Source organism: Quercus suber, unplaced genomic scaffold (genome assembly GCF_002906115.3).
Source record: "Quercus suber isolate HL8 unplaced genomic scaffold, Cork oak 2.0 scaffold_93, whole genome shotgun sequence".
NCBI classification, from domain to species: domain Eukaryota; kingdom Viridiplantae; phylum Streptophyta; class Magnoliopsida; order Fagales; family Fagaceae; genus Quercus; species Quercus suber.
Window position 1 is genome coordinate 370,380 of NW_027069558.1, and position 20,984 is coordinate 391,363.

Here is a 20,984-nt window from a genome sequence, read left to right on the forward strand (position 1 = left end):
GAATTTTATGCCTTCTCGTTCTCCAAAAAGGCATTTCTTGGACTTCTTGGACTCCGAGAAAGATTCCTAGATCTGTTCAGCCTAATACACACTTGGACACCAATCTCATCATGGTACCCACAGTTGATGTAGCCTCCAAACTCTCTAACGTGGCAACTTGATGGGTAATAGGGGTTTAGAGCATCTCCAACAGATTAGCCAAATTTTTGTAATATTTGAACAATGAACAGTGACATTTAGCTTTTATCTATCTACTTTTTCAAATACACTTTCCAAGAGATTCTCTACCTTTTCTCCATCTCATTTAAATATTATTTCTTCATTGATTCTTTATTCTTTTTAAACATTATTTATTATTCTTATATTCATTCCTAATAATTATATTTTTCAATGAGAAGTGTTATGTTTATAACATTTTTCGCAATACTTTCACAACAAAATTTATGTGGAAAGTTTTTACTAATTCTAATTTGAACCCACCAGCGAAATTATTTTTTTACTCACTAATATTAACTAATAACAATCTGTTACTTAAAATTTATTGTGAAAATATTGTGATAACATTTCTCAATTAAGATTTTTTATTCTTTATATTATTTCTCCTTTCTCTCATTTCATTTCATCCATATGTTTCATTTCTTTTTCCTTTTTTTTTCTCCTCCTTACCCGTTATCCTATCTCTATCCCCTCCCCCCTTCTTTTATTTTCTTTTTCTCCCTCATTCAAGAACATTCCAGCAACTCTCATTCTTTTTCTTTTTTTCTCCAACTCTCTCACACTTTTTTTTTTTACTTAATTCCAGAACATTTGTACCCAACGCAATCCAAATGGGTCATCTTCGTCCTAAAGCAGTTGGCCCAACCTAGAGCCATCACTCATCTTTGTCCCCAAAACAGTCTAGATGGATCAGATGGCTTCTGTCTTCTGTCTTATTCTTCTTCTTCTTTATTTATTTATTTATTCTTATGATTTGATTAATTTTAAAATTGTGTTTTTGAGTTTGTATTTTGATAATCTGATTATGCTTGAGAGAAAAAAAGAAGCAACAAAGAGAATGAAAGAAAAAAAGAAATCCAAAGGAGAGAGAAAGAATTGATATAATAGTAGCTGGTATAATTTCTTAATCAAAAAAATCCAATTGCTAATGTACAATAGTCCATCAGACTTGATGAGCTACTGTTCATGAGCCAAGAAAAATTCAGGATTTAGAGAATCCATTGGAGCCATTTTTTTTGGTCTCATTCTCTATTATAGAGATTATTTTTCTTTTAGCTACACCGTTGGAGATGCTCTTAGGCCACGACCCATTAGGCTCCTCCCACCATCAACCCTACCTAACAACCAATTTCTAGTTAACATTTCCCTAGCAACATCACCTTTGTGAAGATCCATTGGTCAAGATGATAGCCACGATGAAGGTAGTTTTGATGGTTTAAGTGGTAATGTTAGTGGTAACATTTCGCTGTCTTCCCATTTCCCTCTCCTCCATCTATACGCAAATTTCACAAATTTCACCAAAGCCCTCAAAATTAAAGTCCTCACCCCCTTTATAAAAAGGTTCCACTCGTTATAAAAGCTCAAACTTTTATGATAATAATTGGATTTTCTTATAATAATAATAATAATAATAATAAAGATGCTTATACACTATTTTCCCACCTCTAACAAGGTCTCCAAAATAATAGATCAATAGAAATTAGGAATCATGGATATGGTACTGGTACGAAACGGAAGTTTTTTTGGGGGGGAAATGTTTTAAATATGTTGAATCATCAATAATCATTAATTTTTCTTAACAACTTGAGATTATAATTTTTGTAACCCAATATCCTACATGCTATATTGTTAACATTAACTACCTAATCTCCTGCATGAACACATGCCAAACAATCTCTATTTCTCTTAACCCGAAAATCAAAATTGAAAATTATATTACAACTTTTTTTTTTTGGGGGGAAAGTAGAATGAATCTCATTAAACATTAACCGAGCCCAAATACAGAGCATCTAGAGCAAGGGGAGGGGACTCCTCCAACCATACAATCTTATCACCCAACCCTCTAGCAAACTTGGCTAAACAATGAGCCACATCATTGGATGTACGGCTTACCCACCCAGCAGACACAACATGTAGGCCAGTGCATAAACAATGAATATCCCCATGCAAGTTCCCCAGACGTGAACCATTTGGCTGTGAGCTAGAAATTTTCCTCATGACGGAGACGTTATCACCCTTAATAAGAAGCTCTGCGAAGCCCGCATCGGCGGCAAACTCCAAGGCTTTACAGCAAGCCAGCACTTCCGCCTCCTCAAGATCCGCCATAGGTGGACCCCTCGCCTCCAAAGCTGTCAACACTTCGCCCTTCACATTGCAAATAACAACACCGATTCCCATTGCATTTAAATCCTTAAAAATGGCTGCATCAAAGTTTAGCTTAAAGCTATTTTCCGGCGGTGGGCTCCACTGGGCATCTCTAGTAATGGACGTTTGAACCGCCAGATGTTGTTGGGCTTCCCTAAACTCCTCTAGAAATTCTATTGCCCTCTTATTCAGCCGAGTCGAATCTTGCAGGCTCCCACCATGGATGATAGTGTTCCGTTAGCTCCAAATCAACCAGGCCTAGACGAAAAACAATTCGAGCTCCTTGGTGGTTAATTTTCTCAATAACTCCTCCACTAGTTGCAGCACATCAAGCTGACCTCCCACCGATTTTTGCAACCGTTTCACACAACCTGCCCACACATCCTGAGCCACACTACACTCCCAAACGGCATGAATAGCAGTTTCTGCCACTCGTTTGCATAGAGGGCATGTGTCGTCTTCCGTAATGCGTTGTTGAGCAAGCTTCACTCGAGTTGGCAGAATGTCATGGCAAGCACGCCATGCAAAAATGTGGATCTTGTTTGGGATATGGAGTGTCCATAACTTACCCCACACCCTGCATCTTCCCAATGGCAAAGAGCCCTCTCCCATAACATCTGTCTCTTTCTTTAATTCTCTGGCCAGATGGTACCCTATTTTAACTGAATATACCCCCTTTGTAGAGTTCAACCAAAACAGAGCATCATTTGTATGCTGGCGACTGAGTGGAATCCGAGAGATTGCCTCTGCATCGTCACGGTGAAACTTCAGTTCAAGTAATTACCTATCCCAAAGCTTGGCAGACCAATCAATTAGCTCCGACACCCTCCATTCCCACTCTTCCTCCACCAGTGGGTGCAGCACCTTATTAGTAGGATAGTTCGAAATCCATTTGTCTTTAAGTACCCGAATTTCAGACCCATCACCAACCCTCCAGCAGCAACCTTTCTTCAGAATCGGTTAAGCCGCCATAATACTCTTCCACACATAGGAACCGTTAGGTACATCCTCTGCCTCTAAGAAATTGCACCGTGGAAAGTACTTCACTTTGAAACATTTATAAAGCAACGTGTCCTTTTGCAGCAACCTCCAACCTTGCTTGGCTAGCATTGCGAGATTGAAGCAGCGAATATCCCTAAAGCCCAAACCACCCTCTTTCTTCGATTTAGATAGTGAATCCCAGCTCTTCCAATGTATTTTCCTCTCATTTCCCACCTGTCCCCACCAAAATCTTGCGCACATGGCATTGAGCTCATCACACAGCTTTGCAGGGAGTTGAAACACCCCCATAGTGTACGTTGGTAGAGATTGAGCAACGACCTTTATCAACACTTCTTTTCTGGCTTTAGATAACATTATCCCCTTCCACCCTTTTAGCTTCTTCCACACTTTATCCTTAAGGAAGGCGAAGGCTTGATATTTTGAGCGTACAATCAAAGTTGACAAGCCCAGGTAGGATTCGAAGTGGTCCACCTTCTTAACATTCAACTTAGTTTTAATTCAATCTCATTGCCTACCATCTGTGTTACTGCTGAAAAATATTGAGGATTTCTCAAAATTTATTAACTGCCCAGACGCTCTGCCATAGAGCTGCAATTTATCCGTAATTTCTTGAACCTCGTCGTGAGTGGCTCGGCAAAAGAGAAGTGAATCATCGGCAAAAAGTAAGTGAGATATGCTTGGAGCCCTCCTACAAATAGAACCATGCAACTTGTTTTCCACCTCAGCTCTAGCTAATAGAGATGAGAAACCCTCTGCACATAAAAGAAACAGATAAGGAGATAACGGGTCTCCTTGGCGGAACCCTCTAGACGGAATAATGTGACCATAGGATTTTCCATTGATCCGGATAGAAAACGTGGGAGTAGATACACAACACATAACCTGCTCTATCCACACCTCTGGAAAACCTAGTTTAGTCATGATATCCTTCAGGAAAGCCCACTCAACCCAATCATATGCTTTACTAACATCTAGTTTCAAAGCAAGGGAACCTCTTCTACCTTTTTTGCGACAATGCATGGCATATAAACACTCATATGCAACAAGAAAGTTATCAATGATAAGCCAGCCAGGTACAAAAGCACTTTGCGTGGTAGCAATCAAATAGGGAAGGATTTGTTTCAATCTGCTTGCCAAGACCTTTGAAATGATTTTGTAAATAACATTACAGAGGCTAATGGATCTATAATAAGTAATTTTTTCCGGTGATTTTATTTTGGGAATAAGAACTATCTGCGTATAATTAACATCAGGTTCTATAATTCCCTTATTCAAGAAATCCAACACTGCAGTAATCACATCATCTCCAATAATATGCCAAAATGTTTGGTAAAAGAGAGTGTTCATACCGTTGGGTCTAGGAGCCTTTGTTGGTCCCATTTGGAACAACGCTGCTTTAATTTCCTCAAGGCTGTATTCATTGGACAACATATCCCGCATATCAGGAGACACCTTAGGATGAACCGCAGCTAGGCATTCCTCCAACCTATCACATTCACCGGCCTTGAAAATATCTTCAAAGTACCCAGTAGCCACACCTGCTATCTCTTCCACTTCCTCCACCCATACATCCTCATGATTCTTTATCCCTTGAATAAAATTCCTTTGTCTTCGTTATGAGGCTTTAGCATGAAAGAATTTTGTATTCTTGTCTCCATGTTTTAGCCAAGAGATTCGAGACCGTTGTGCCCAAAAAATCTCTTGTTTAAGCAAGAGATCATCCAACTCCTTACTGACCAATAGAAACTCAGCTTTATTTTCTTCAGTGCACCCATCCATATTCAATGCCTCTATCCTCCTTTGAAGTGCCTTTATTCTTTCAGTGTTAGGATGTGTTCTTAAAGCACCCCAGGCATGCGACTCCCTACCACCCGCTTCAATCCTCTCTTTCAAGTTGGCCATAGCTGAACCCATACCTCCCATTTTATTCCAACCTTCTTGAACCACCGCTTTGCAATCTTCCCATAATAATCAAGCTTCTTCAAACTTAAACCCCATATTGCTCCTTGATAGGCGATACTTGGAGGTCTTTGTCTGGAGAATAATTGGCAAATGGTCTGATGCGTGAGAAGACAAGTGTGTGACCGTGCTCTTTGGAAACTTAGTTTTCCATTCCACAGTAGCAACGGCTCGGTCAAGGCGCTCTTTAGTGTTGGCGGTTCCGGGTCGCTTATTATTCTATGTGAAGGGGTAGCTAAGAAAGCCCAGGTCAGATAAGGAGCATTGTTCCAACACCTCTCTAAACTCATCCATCTGTTTGTATGAGGGCGGCCGATGACTAAGCTTCTCGGCGGATTGCAATATCGCATTGAAGTCTCCAATGCACAACCAAGGACCATCCATAAAAGAAGACAAGTGTGATAATAGAGCCCATGACTTAGCTTTTTGACTAGTTTCTGGCCAATCATAAAAGCATGTGAGATACCAAACAAAACCATCCTCTTCAACCACCTTAGCTAAAATGTGATTCTCAGTAAAGTTAATAACATCCAATGACACATCCTTCTTCCACAGTAGAGCTAAACCACCCCTTGAATCATGCTTTTTAACTATCAACTTATTAGGAAACTTTATCTCCCTGCAATGCTTGTCAAAACCTTTTTTATTAAGTCTTGTCTCCATTAAAAAACAAACCGTGGGTGCTTGATCCTTCAAAAGCTTTTGAAGGCACCGAACTGTCCAAGGGTTCCTAAGCCCTTGGCAGTTCCAACACAAGAGCCTCATTGTGACTGGCCAGGGTGTTCCGACACCCCAGCCTTTGCAAAAACTTCTAAATCATTTTGTGTTTTTCCATGCTTAGAGCCATGCATCCCTATACTGTTTACATTATCCTCCTCCAGAATGGCTGACGCACTTCTTTTCCCTAGAGACGTGGCTAATTCTCCTTTTGTTTCTTCAACAGGCCTACAATCCATGTGAAGTAGCCTATTCCACTTGGGCCATGGCTTACTAGGCCCATTCAATGAATTGGCCAACCCGTGTTCCCCACTAGAGTTTAATACTTCCCTTACCTCAGCTTCACCTGGCCCCATCGAGTTACTTTCCATACACGTTGAAGCCATTAACTCCGTGACAGTTACGTCCCCCTTAATCATGCATGCATTAACTCCCTGAGAATCTGAGCCAGTTACTGAAATTTCGCCACCCTCATTATTGCTCAAAACATTACCGTTTTTGTTTGCTGAAACGTCTCCCTCCGCCGCCGCCGCCTTGGTTTGCTGTTTCCTATCCCGGTAAGGCACCTTCTCCGCCACTTCAGCCTTGTGTGTGGATCGGCCATGTCCACCTTTAGGTGGAGACCAAGAACGTGCCCCCATAGACTTTAGCCACTCACCATACTGACAATCCACTTCGCCTCTATTCTTCGACACCGCAAAGAAACCAGCACAATGACGAACATTGTGTCCCAGCAAGCCGCCGTAATGGCAGAACATCGGAAGCCTCTCATACCTGTAGGTCACCCATGTACGACCACCCTCCGAACCTGCTATAAATCCACCTCTCTGGATCGGTTTCGATATCGGTAGCGTGACCTTAACCCTCATAAAGAGGTTCTGCAGTTCCTGTTTTTGCGTCCTTTCAACTTCCTCGATAGCCCCAAGCCTCTTTCCCAACTCTGCCGCCACCTTGGGAGATACCATGTCAAATAGGGCCCCCCAGATTTGGACCCATAAAGAAACAGTCTCAAATTTCACATTTTTGGCCGTCATACCTTTTTGCCACCTATGTAACAATAGTGCTTGGTTATCAAAAGACCACAGACCCCCTTTGAGCACCCTCTCCAAATCAAACTCTGTGTGAAATTTGAATTGGAAAAGGTTTGGACCAACTTCAATAATCTGAACACCATTGTGTAAGCCCCACGCCTTCTTAATCGTATTATATGCCGCCCTCTTGTTGAACGGTTTGCATGTAAGGAATTTTCCGATTAAACTCTGTTTGCAACTTTCAATTTCATCCTTTCTTTCTTCATCGGAGACCACTATAACTTCTTCCTCTTCCGTTGTAAGTTTCATATTCTCCAGTCTATTGATCACCTCATTTGCCATCGTGCCCAACAAAAGCAAAAGACAGACCCTTGGTGCGAACCAAGGGAGGGAGTAGACTCATTCAGAGACAAGAGAGAGAGAGCTCCTACCTAGAGGAGAATTTTTCACTAGGTCATTTAAACTTTGTTCAAAAGAGATTTATGGAGTGAGGGTGTTAGATACCCATCCCAACTGATCTTATATTACAACTTCATCTAACCATGCATTGCCTTATATCCAAGATAAAGTAAACCTCCATTTTTAAAAATAATAAAACTTTAGCTTAAATGCAGATTGCATCCTCAATGTTTAGCTGAAATTCATTTCAATCCTTTAACTTTACTTTCATTAAATTGAGTCTTTTAAGTTTCAAATTCATTCAATGCATTCAATTCACACAAAATTTCCATTAAAATTTATTATTTTCACATGAAAAAAATCTATAAAATTAATAAAAATATTTTATAGATTTTTTATGTCAGATTTTTTTTTTCATTAGTTTATTGCATACTTAGCAGCAATTTTTTTTTTTTTTTAACGGGATTAGATAAAATGCCTAAATTGAACAAATTTAAACTTTTACCCAAACTTAGAAGCTCCAATTTTGCAATTTAGCCTAAAATTTTTATTTCTTTTTATAACATTTTATGTTTTTTTAACTAAGATATTTGATTTAACATTCGTTTAATTAGTTAATTCACCAAAATTATTTATTCAATTCATCAAAATTAACGGTTAGTAATTTGAGTAAACATTTAAGTTTGTAAGAAAAGATGCATCATGCATGGGTGGTTGAGGTTTTTTTTTTTTTTTTTTTTTTTGTTGGTAAAATGGGTTTGATTTTGGGGTGGGTATTAACTGTGATGATGGTGGGTGGATGTGGCAATTTTTTTAGGGGTAATTTTGGTGGTGAAGAATTGGTGTTTGTGGCTGAGTTTTGGTAGAGTTTTGGGTGTATGAGTTTACCGGAGAAAAGAGAAAAATGAAGAGAAAAAAGAAGTGAAAAAGGAAAGAGAGAGAATTGAATTGTTTATCTATACTATTATTTAAGGGGCTTGTCCCGTTTGAAATCCTCATTTTCATGGATCAAAAATACTCATACACTCCCTAAGTTTAAGTTTAAGTAGAAACAAAATAAAAAGACAATACGGTAAAAATATATCTATAACTCCCAAACAACCCACCACAAAATAACTTCATGCTCCACTAAAACCACCACTAATATTCAAATTTGTTACAATTACTCCTATTAAACACATTAACTTACTTTTTTCTCTTTTTCTTTTTTTCTTTCCTTTAAATCTCTTTTGCAAGATAGAAACCTACCTTAAAAATTTTTCTTCTCACCTTCTTAAGGGAAAAAAAAAAAAAAAACAAATAATTTTATCCACCAAACAAAAATAACCACATTTTAAAAAATAAATAAATAAAAACCATGTTAACTTGGATTTTAAGAATGACATGAGTTTATTTTTTTTTTAATTAAAAAAAAAAAACTTATCTTTATCCTCTCATCCCATGTGTTTTTTTTTTTTTTAATGAGACTATTTCATGTAGATTTAGGTAAAAGAATATTTAGTTATCCACAATTCTTTTTCATTTATCTAAGCAGAGACAAAACTGGAACTACTCTCCCACTAATCCACCCACGTATTCAACACAACCCAGTTATGTTTCAAAGCCAAGCCACCATTTACTACTATAAAAGATAAAATTCTCTGGTAATTTGAACATACTCAAGACAGAAAAAGAGGCAGGCTTTAAAAGTTGCACAACACTGCTTGAAAAGTTCCTCTCCGATCACCATCTATTTTGTTAACAAAAATTTTAAATTATGTGTATTTTTTCAATGATCCCTTCATGTAATTCATCAACTTTATGAGACGAGAGCTGGAGCTTTGGCGAGGTTGCTCCTGGCGCGAAACTTGTCATTGAGGAATGAGAGCACTGAGGAAGAGAGGGTCTTCGATGGTGGCAGAGTCTGGACCAAGCCGTACTCCATGGTTTGAGGTTTGAACTCTAATTAAGGCATTTACCGGTTTGGTTGGTTCGGGGTGGAAAATTTGAACGAAAAGCAAGGGTATTTTGGGGATTTCATAAACAGAATGTGTGAGAGTGAGTGCTTTTGCTTTATGGAGAGTAGGGATGGCAATTTAGATTCGACTCGCGGATACCCGGCCCGGCCGACCCCTAATGGGGCGGATTTTACCCGGCCCGATAAAGAATAGGGTCGGGTATGGGTTTAAAAAAAAAAAAAACCCGAAGCGGGTCCGAGTTGGGTCCGGGTTTTATCAAAAAAACCCAAAACTCGACCCGAAACCCGACCCGGATAAGACCCAGATTCAAGGAAATTATTAAAAAAACCTCCCTATATATATATATATATATAGCTATAAACACAGTAAAACCCTAACTCGCTCATTTTTCAGCTCACACCTCCAGCCTCCTCACCCTCACTCCCTCATTTCAACTCACACGGTCACACCTCCTTAGTCCTCACCCTCGTCCCTCACTGCCTCACACAGCATACAGCCTCACACCTCACGCAGTCACGCTCCATCTCACGCTCCGTCTTGCGCTCCTCTCGTCGCCCCCCTCACGGACCCACTTTCAGCCACCCTCACGGCTTCACTCTCACTCTCCAGGCACAACCGATCGCACTAGATCCTTCAAAGCCCAGCGATCTATGCAACCTAGCCTCAGCTGCACACGCCGCCGCGGCGCGTATGTCGCTCAGCGACATCGACGACGAAAGAATGGAAATAGGGATCTACTGAGTACTGATTTTGTTTTTTGTTTGTGATTTGTGTTTTTTTTTTTTTTAGTAAAAAATATGTATTAAGAGAGAAGAGCCAAAAAAACAAGTTGATTTATGTTTTTGTTTATGTTTGGGATTGTGAATCTGTGATTTGTATTTTTTATTTTTTGATGGTGAAAAATCTGTATTAACAAAGAAGGGAAAGAAAAAAAAAAAAAAAAAAAAAGAAAAAAAAGAAAACTGATTTGTTTCCTGATTTCCTCTTCTTTTTTTTCTTTTTTTTACCAAAAAAAAAAAAAAGAAAAAAAAGAGGAAAAATCTAACACTAAGCATAATGCATATACTTATACTCAAGATCTTATAGAAGCGGGTGTAAGATATTTCCTTTTTTTCTTTTTGTTTTTCTTCATATTTTAAGGTGGTTGGGCCTATTTTTGACATTTGGGCCTTAAAAAAAATTGATTGTGATTGGGCCATGATTTGGTCCGAGAATTAGGCCCAAATTTGGCCTTGTTGGACGGGGCCCGCGGGGCCCACGGAGCCCGACAGGTGCGGGTTTGGGCCCCGAGAAAAAAACCCGTTAAGTAAATGGGTCGGGTTCAGGCTGCAGGTCTTGGCCCGCGGGTCGAGTCCGGGTATGGAAAAACCCAGCCTGAACCTGACCTGTTGCCATTCCTAATGGAGAGGCAGATTATTTGAGTTCGAAGACTTGGTTTTGACTTAGATATGGGTATCCTTTTCCGGCCCAAATTGAAAAAGGAAACAAAATTGGGCTAAGTTTGGGCTTTGATTAGAAAGAAAAAAAAAAAGCCATCTTTATCAAGGTTGGCAAACCTAAATCTTTTTGACAACTAAGCTACAATAAAGTGTCGTGTTTGACACTTTACTGTAGCTCCAAAACTATATTAAAAATATATATATTATTTTAATGTGTTAATGGTTGTGGTTGTTGTTCATTGTGTTAAATATATTATTTTGTTGTGTAGTTTATATCATTTTAATGTATTCAATACTAAAATAAAACCTTTGATGTTGAGTGTATTATAAAAGTGATGTCTTAAAATAGATAAAGTAGTATTTTGAGTTGCTAAAAATAATATTTTTTAGCACTTTTGTTGTGAATGCTTTTATATAAAGCCGAAAATACAAATTATACAAATGTCTGTTTGGTATCCTAGTTTGTAACTACACTTTTTCAAGCTCACTTTTTTCTAGGTAGATCTTTTCCAAATAACCTATTTTATAGAAAGTTGAAAAAATTTAAGTTGTACCAAACAAGGATTTAGAATTGATCAATTGTCATCTTCGTACCTAAGTTTTAGTTTTGCTATTTTATTCCATCAATTTTGTATTTGATGTCAATTTAATCCTTTTGCTCATCGTCGTAAAAAATGGATTCAAAAAGTGGTCATTAAACCTGTTTTATAATGATATAGTTTAAGTTTGCTCCCAATTTTTTTATATTTAGAAGTGTACTAACATTAAAAAATGAAATAAAACTGTGTGTTTGTCTGGCAAGTGTGTATATTGGCTGTGAGTGGTCGAAGCTGTAGCAAGCTGAGGCAATTTTTTAGTTCTTATTTATGAGACAAAAAATTGAGACATTTACAAGCCCAAGTTTGAAGGTAACAAAGTTGGGCTCAAGTTGGGCTTCAATTAAAAAGAAAAACAAAGCTCAAAAGTAAATTAGGTCCATAAAAAGAAATAGTTATTTAGATAGAGAGATTCAAGCTATACAATTTTTTTAAAAAAATGATAAAATATTATTCTTGTCCTTAAACTTTATCAAAAGTTTGATTTTTCATCCATAAACTTTAAACAGTTCATTTTTTGTCCCTAAACTATTAAAAAATTCATCTTTCATCCTTAAAATATTGAAAATGTTTTATTTATGTTTTTAAATTTTATCAAAAGTTTGTTTTTCATCCCTAAACAATTGAAAAAAAATTATTTTTTCATCTCTATTTTTGTCTCGGAACTATTGAAAAAATTCTTTACAAAGTTTAGAGATGAAAAAAGAACATTTTAAAGTTTAGGGACAAAAAACAAACTTTTAACAAAATTTGGGGATCAAAATATTTACTCTTTAAAAAACCTTAGGTTTCTAAGAGATTTGATTGTTTATATAATTTTTTTTTAAAAAAAGTCTATATATTTTTTTAAGAAAAAGGTAAGAAACAATATTGTCTATATCATTGTTAAAATTTATTGCTTTCTACTTTACCTTACCTAATTAATGACGTTATCTTCTTCTGTTTTTTTTTTTTTCCTCCCTCTCTTTCTCTCTCTTATTTTCCCATCTATATATATATATATATATATAGTTTGAAGCTAATATGAACCAATTGTGTCCACATCACGTATATGTTGGCCCTGGACCCCTGGTTATGATACCTCAAACCATGAGTATGGGACTTCCATGGTCGAATCACATTTAGGCACTAGATACGATGAAAAAAAAAAGGGAAAGAAAAAGAATGCGAAAAAAAAGAGAAGGAAGAAGAAGAAGACAACAATTATCTTTGATATACTCTAAGGAGCTTATGGATTGGGTTAAATTATATGCCTCTAATGTGCATAAACGAAAAGTTAGGCTTTACACTATGGACCACTTGAATCATGAGGTTGTATCATTTTTATACATTATCTTTTTTAGTAGTGTACATGGCACAAAGGATTAGAAAAATAATACCAAACGTGCAGCTTTTTTGAATGTAGCACCTGTTTGTATCTCTTCTTTTTGAGCATTGCCAAAGAAGTTGCACTAGCCTAGAAAATTAACCTTTAAATTATGGAAATCATGTACAAATTAATTGATTGCGTCATGAAGGAAGAAAGTATATTCTCCCTAGAAAGCAAAAGGAAAAAGAAGGAATTTTTTGTAAGTTTCTATTCTTGAGTTTCACACAAACAAGAAATTTTATGCCAAAGTAAAAAAGAAAAAGGAAAAAAAAAAAAAAAAGCTATTTGTGATATGATATAACAAAAATTGTTGCTGCAAGTTCTTTTGATCATTAGACAATGCAAAGCTAAAAAGTTCATGGATAAGACTTAATAAGAGACTTCTAATATTTCTCTTTCCAAGAAAAAAGAGAAAGGCAGTGAGAAAAAAAGAAAAAAAGAAAGTAATGGTAGGTGGGATGTAATAATAATATAGCAAAAATATAATTAACCCATTACTCATTGCTCATAGGATTTTTTTTTCCTTCTGTGTTATTTATTACTCTCATTATTTTGGATAGACAATAGACATATAGCTCATAGAATTATTGAAGAAAAGCACCAAAAAAAAAAAAAAAAGTACAAAGCCAAGTACCATAGCAATAAGCAAAAAAAAAAAAAAAATAATAATAATAATAATAATAATCACAAACTCAAAAGCAACACATGAATAATTTGGATATATATATATATATATATATAGGGTCCAGTTAATGTGTGTCCTTAGGGCACACATTAACCATCCATTTTTAAATAGTTTTTATGGAAAATTGAAAAAACTATTAATACAGTTAATTACTTTTTCTTTTTTCCATAAAAAAATTTCTATAATGATTTACTAATGTATGCTCTAAGGCACATGTTAATAAATCTCATATATATATATATATATATATCCAAAAAGTCACGTAAGCACCGTAACGGTTATCACGTGGGGTCGGTGGAAGCAAATTGAAGGAAGTCTAAACTCTACAGAGTCAGAAGCCCATGATAATAAATTAATAATAGTCCTATATTTTTCTCTCATTGGTTTTTTTTTTTTTTTTTTGGTAGTACAAATTGTACTTTGTTTTTTTTGTTGGCTCCAACAAAGATTTATATTCATTTCTTTGAGTGAAAAAGAGGACCCCAAAAACTGTGCAGAGCTGAGAGAGTCCCAGGCTGTACTTGTTTAAAAGGGTGTTTTGATGGTTGCAACTTGTTCACAACATGGGTCATGTAAAGTGACCCTCATGCCCCGGATAAAAATGAAAGTAAATATGTTAAACAGTACAGTACAAAACCGTTTGGGGGTGTCCTACAGATTTCAGAATTGGTGTGTGTGTGTGTCTGGAGGAAATCATAAGCAATCCTTTTCTTTTCCTCATTATTGTTTGCTTTTTCCAGTAAGGTATTAGTCATGATCATATGAATTTTGTACCCCATGAGGTAAATTTTCGGAGGAGGTTTGGCCGACGAAAATCTGAAAGTCTTAAATCCAATCAACCATGTTATTAATTTATGAGAGATTTTTGGAGTGTCTCGCGAGGAGAGAGTTGGGATGTGACCTAAATTCGAAATAGTAAAATAATTTGGCAAAATATTAGAATAAAATTAATATTATATTAAAATAATTTTAAAAAAAATTATACTCGAATGCTACTATTTATGTGACTGGCTCTAATAAGTCATTTGAGGATTTATAGTCGACCTCAAAATTTTGTAAAATTTTATAAGTCAATTGCAGTGATGTGATGGTGGTCTTATAATATAATCTATCGTTGTAGACAAATGGTTCTTCTTTTTGGGTCTGGAGCCGCATAAATGGACTAATTTAGTGTGCGTTTGGATTGCACGTTTCCAGCATGCAATCCAGCGTCTGCATTTTTGGTTGAGTCCCATGGTACTGTTCATGACCCAGTCAAAAACGTAAAAATGCGTATACCAATTTATTTTTGGGTCCCACGGCACTATTCACACTTTTAAAAATTATTTTGTTACAGTGTTTTTAGCAATAAATTTTTATTTTCAGCAAATAAATGATATTCAAACACACTCTTAATAAAGAAACTCTCATTCAGAGAAACAAATCTTTCTTTGAGTCTGGATAGTGGAGGTGCACAAGTGAGTCGTGACCTACTTATAGAAGGTTCTGACACAATCAGACCTAAAGAACAATCATATATAAGCTATAGAATATTTTAACTAATAAGCAAAGACAGAGATCACATGCATTCTTTCTTTCATAAACCCTTGGTCACTGATAATTCTCAGTTCAGTATAACTAGCTTACCAGACTACTGTCCAATATCTGCTAAAAGAACTCTCTAATATGCTGATATGCTGAAAAACTATGCTCACCACACACATGTTTATCAACAAGTGTATATTCCATGGCAGTGGGAAAAAGACCAAAATTTTCTCAACAAATCAAGAAACCTGTAAATCGCTTTGAAAAATTGGCATGCATTAAAACAAGGTTTCCCCTTTGTCTTAGGAAAATTGGCATACATTAAAACCAAGCCCACCACACAGACGTGAACTCATTTGCGCCCCCCCCCCTCTTCTTTTCCAAGGCAGACGCCCCAACAATGTTTCTTAGTATTCATATTCAAGGTAGATTTAGATTACAACCATTTGATTAATTCGATCATGTAGCTAAGATAAGGTTACTAAAACTAAGACTTAATTTCTTGCTTCTGTTCAGATCCAAAATATCCTATTTCTGATATTCAACCTCCATAATTCCTTGCTGTCACAAAATCATAAAGAACAATAATATATCCAGAAATCTCCTAATTACCATTACTAGGGAGTTCTTTAAGGAAACAAGATTGAAAATTACCAAATTAATGGCGGCATCATAAATTTCATCAGATATGTGAAGATGATTATTTAGAATATATGCATCTTAATAGCACCCTGGTGACCATTCCCAACCACACTGAATGTCATCGAGTAGTACCTCTAACTCATTTGGCATAGCAGTAATCAAACATGATTATCACTTGACCCTAATATATAGTTAATGCAGTGGCAAAGAAACAATGTGTCACACAAAAGGGCTACTTCGAGATCTGCTTAAGGAAACTAACCAGTATTAAGTATAGTGGGGAATGAAGTGCAAATATGCAGGCATATACTGACCAGATGAACTTATCACACATATATAATTTTTTAACAAATCCACCCTACATTTAAAGATCAATATAAATTGAATGAGAAATAGTATCCAATAGGTATGAATTTGACTTACGTGTTAAGAACAAAGAGATACATCGGGGTGTAACTTGAACGGTTAAAATTGACCATATTAATTCAAAAGAAGCTGAAGAGAGAGACTAAGCTGTCAGCTAGGCATCAAACAGGACAGAGACCAGGGGAACACTTATGTAACATATCTGACCAATCACTTATCAAAAAACATGTCAGACCGGTGGGGTTGAAAAGGGTAATTAATTTATTGTGCACAAACAAGAGAAAACAAGTTAAAAAGATACGTGCAGTAGGTATTTAGCAAGTTGCAAAAATAATTATAATAGAACCAACAATAGGCTTCATTTCACCAGGGACTTTCCTCTAATGATAAAGCACATATGGAGTGTGACAGTGAGTTAAAAGGAAGACCCTAATGTACATTTCTGTTACTAATTTTTTAATCCACCTCAGTGAAACTTTAAGCTAAGTAAAGTCATAAAACCTTTTTCCAAAACTCACATTGACAAGGCTACACTACAGGTCAATCGCACAAACATCTCACCGTCAAAAAGCCATTTTTCTTTTTCTAGCGCTTGCCCCCTGCCTGCCGGGGGAGATTTGTGTGTGTGTGTGTGTGCGGGGGGGGGGGGGAGGGGGGGTGGGGGTTGGGGGGTGTTTGGAGATTGGGATGGGGAAGGGATCTAATCTCTTCAACAAAAGTAAAGCAAATAAGAATCATGAGCAATTACACAATTCTGCAACGATTGAATAAAACTTATGCAAATAGTCATCACAGCCTAAAACATGTACCAGTACTTCAGATTATTCACCTGTGCCTGTTCTACATGAAGCCAAACTTTAAAAAGCTCTCATGGTAACTTAAAAAAGAAAAGTAAAGTTGCAAAGCAATTATGAAGGGGAGGGGGGCGAAAAGTAAACCTGCAGGCCTCCTTCTAAGAAAGTATCTGACTCTAAATTAAAACCTGAAATTTCCCCAAAAAAGGAGGGCAGAGATAGCCCATGGCTCAGAATCCAATTTCCTTGAAAAGCGAATACTGTAAATTCCATCCAGAAAGGACTCCACACAAATCAATGGCATCACCTAAAATGGAAACCTTAACATCCCATCACAGCGCAATTATACACAAAACTGCCGGATTGCTTTCTGGCAAGAAGGTCCCATTGTGGTGGGCCTTCAGAAGGGGCCCAAGAATTAAGCTCAATCACCCCTCCACCTAAAGCCCTAGGTCCACCCAGAACAATTAGCCGATCTCCACAAGCCCTAAATGCTAGTCCCCAACCATTCGTCGAGGTCGCCTGCTCAGGCAATCGCCCAATTGTGACCCACGAGTTCATCTCTTTGTCATATTTCCTCAGCTCCTTTTGTGCATAATCAGCTGCATAAAGCACATTGTTTACAACAGCAAGAAGAGGAGGTGCTTCGGTGGCAGCAGGTGCCTCAATCGCCCCAGCCCCTCCATTTCGTCCAGGGAACATGTTAGGTATCTCGGTCCATGTCCTTGTCTTCAGATCATATACCTCACCACATGTAAGCAATTTTGAGTTGCCCTCCCCAATTCCACCCACAATATAAAATTTCCCATCCATAAATACCCCAGAGCACATTTTCCTTGCTTTTTTCATGCTTGGAAGAGTCTCCCAAGTTCCTTTTTCCGAATTATATAGCTCAGCCACCTTTAAGATATTGCCACGTGGATCACAACCGCCAGCTAAAATTGCGATTTCACCAAGGCTGGCAGAACCAAACAAGCACCTAGGTGTATTCATGTTCATGCCAGAGTGCCATGTGTTCGTTAAAATGCTATATCTATAAATAACATGGGAAGTTATTTCCTTTCCAAAAACAAGAAGTTCAGTTCCAACAGCCAACGACTCTTTGTCCGAACACATGAAGCAGTCATTTGAAGGCATTCTAGGCAAATGCATCCACCGACGGGAAATTGGATCAAATGCATCCCATTCAAGGAGACTGCAAGAGAAGTAAACCCAATGTTCTATGATACCCATTTTCCGCCTCTCCCTATATAGCTCCCCACTATGAATAAGAGACCGAAAGCTGTTATTCAGTGATGCAATGGAGCCATAATCAGACCTAGAGCAGTTAAGAAGACAGTTAATGGATATGTCTCGCCCAAGTTGGTGGATAAGAGAACTTGAATCTGCCTGCTCCCCTGTGTGGTCCTGGTCTTCTGGTTGTTCAGTTTGGACAAGAACAATATCAGAAGAACCCTTCCTTGTTCCCTCTCCCTCACGAGTATCTGATACCTTGCATGACTTTCTCAATGGATGTTCTTCTCCATCCTCCGAACGGCGCTTGCTGCATGACAGCTCAATCAAACGGAAGGTATTGTAAATCCACTTGCTCTCTTGTTCACACGAGCTCGGCAAGTCCCTCGTCACGAGATAGGACGGACCCTCCAACATGTTGACAGAATTTTTCAATCCAACCAGCCTAAAGAAACCCTTACCATCAAAGCCAAACACAACACCAATCAGTCAAGAAATTATAATTCATATTCCTCATTTACTCCACACACACAAAAACCCATCAACTAAATCTGTGTTATCTTTGAAGTAAATCAAGAAACCACATACCCCTTTTACATGAAAAGATTATCCATTAATGAAACACGCAGACATCACACAAAAATAAACAACTCACACAAACCCTTCAGCAATCTCTCTCTCTATCAATCTAAATTCCAATTAACCAAAAGAAAAGTGAATGCAATGCATAACAAAAATCAGAAACAAATCCATAGAAATCAAAGCATGATACTGATGTATAACAACCACCAAAAAAAAAAAAAAAATCAAAATTGAATCTACAATACAGCATACCATTGTGAAACAATAATTCATGCCTGAAAAATGAGAATTACCATGCCAGATCTCAGGTGAATTCCAACATATAAATATAAAGGGAAACAAAAACTCAAATTGACAATCAATCACATGCCAGACTTTACTAAAAATGCCAATACATAAAAATTTACCAAATCTGATTATGCAGTTATAAAACTTAGACAACAAAAAAACAACAAGCAGATCCATTTAAAATTTCCATTTACAGCAAACCCATATATTCTTTTTCCCTTCTCTTCACCTGAGACTGTATAAATGATTAAATACCCAGAAAAAAAAAAATTCCCAAAAAAAAAGAAACACACACACACACACACACACACAAAAGAGACAGAGCAAAAAGCTTACAAATTGGATAAGAAAACGTTTACTTCTTTCTCCTCCTCCTAGCTCCACCTCCCTCTAAATAACACCCCAATTGCTCTCTCTCTCTCTCTCTCTCTCTCTCTTTCTCTTTCTCTTTCAGATTCTCTCTCTCTCCCTCTAGTTCTGGTTATATTCGCTGTGTTTAGAGAGAGAGAGAATGAGAGAGAGAGAGGGAGCATTGTGCTAATATTAAATAATAAAAATGGTGCATAAAAATAAAAAAATAATTTACCTTTTTTTTTTAACGGAAAGAGAAGGGAAGTGGGTCCCACCAACCAGTAAGTAAGAGTCGCCGTTTAAGATTTGCGGCCAAAACAAAACTGAAACCGCTAACGGCCGTTTCTGCACGTGTTGCAAAACTAATGAACTCAGCTCTTGTACATCAACTATGGACAATAACAACGTTGTAACTTAACTCGTGTTTTTTCTTGTTTTAACGGGGGTCCTGTAAGGTTTAAATTTTTATTTAAAATTAAAAGATAAGTACTGTTGCAAACTAATGTATTTAGCTCTTTTATCAACTAGGAACAACAACAGTGTTTTAATTTAATGGGTGTTTTTCTCAGTTTCAACGGAGATGTATAAAGTTTAAATCTTTATTTAAAGTCAATTTATTAAAAAAAAAAAAAAAAGCACTAGCTTTGCTCCGTTTTCTCTTTTCTTTAATTTTTTTTTTCCTATTTGTGAACCATTAAATTTATAAATATATATATATGTAAAAAATTTTGGATTCTTCTTTTCTATTTTGGAGGGATAGGGGGTCTGATAAAGAAAATATTTGGATTATCCATATTTGATGTTAATTGTTAAGTCACTATAGTTTGGAGTTTGGACACTGTCAATCAACATGGTGAATAGTGATTTATCAATTACTAGTAGGTTTAGATTAATACTTTCTAAATTTTGGGGTTGAGATAGGGAAAGAATTTGGAACTTTTTGTTTATGGAGAAGTTGGTCGAATGGAAATGAAAGCATGGAGAATAGTGATTGAATGAAAAAGGGTTTTTTTTTTTTTTTTTCCCCATAAATTAAGAATGCATATGGATATGAATTACCTTATTCTAAATTAATAGTGCATGTGGATATGAATTTTCTATGCATGAAGGAAAGTGACAATATTAATGTTGCTTAAAAAAATATGAAGCTTTGGTACTTTTTTGCCATCACTAAGTAACACAAATGAGGGCTAACGTGCTTGTAGCCCGATTAACACTAAACTTTGTTTCCATCTCCCCTCTCCTACCTCAAACAAACAAAAATGAAAAAAAGAAAAAAAAAGAAGGGGGTGTAATGCAATTATTTTAACACCAAACTTAAATAGAATAGTGTTAACGGTCCTTTTTGTGGTGGGTACATGTGTCATGTTTTAATATATCAATAATTAGACCCAAAATTTTTAAGGAAGTTAAGTCCAAAACTCATGCCATTGGACCCTTTGGCCATTACCATTGTGTTTTCCCTAAGGAATTAAATAGCGTAATAATTATTTGAAGAAGATCTTTTTCCCTTATAAAATATGTAAGCAAGATATTATGAGCCCGTTTGGATAGGCTGTTTATAAAACCTTAACGCACGTTTTAGACAAAACGTAGTTTGCCAAATCGTTTGGCTCCAAAAAATCAGCACGTTTGCGTTTTCAAAATCCAGATTTTTCACGTTTACAAAACACTCTGAAGTTTTGCCT

The 20,984-nt window shown here is 36.8% G+C and overlaps 1 protein-coding gene across 2 annotated transcripts; it reads right to left on the minus strand.

Annotated features, from left to right (window-relative positions):
• Positions 1-16,792: 16,792 nt before the first annotated feature.
• LOC112038500 (F-box/kelch-repeat protein At1g74510) lies at positions 16,793-19,482 on the minus strand. 2 transcript variants are annotated; one of them, XM_024071320.2, is made up of 2 exons: positions 19,282-19,482; positions 16,793-18,520 (listed from the first exon to the last, which is right to left on the minus strand). In XM_024071320.2, the coding sequence occupies exon 2, from the start codon at positions 18,490-18,492 to the stop codon at positions 17,164-17,166; it is 1,329 nt and encodes a 442-aa protein (XP_023927088.1). In that variant the 5' UTR covers positions 18,493-18,520; positions 19,282-19,482; the 3' UTR covers positions 16,793-17,163. The 2 variants fall into 2 exon arrangements, with proteins under 2 accessions (XP_023927088.1, XP_023927085.1); XM_024071317.2 differs by having other exon boundaries at positions 16,793-18,531; positions 19,282-19,481.
• Between the last annotated feature and the right edge of the window lie 1,502 nt (positions 19,483-20,984).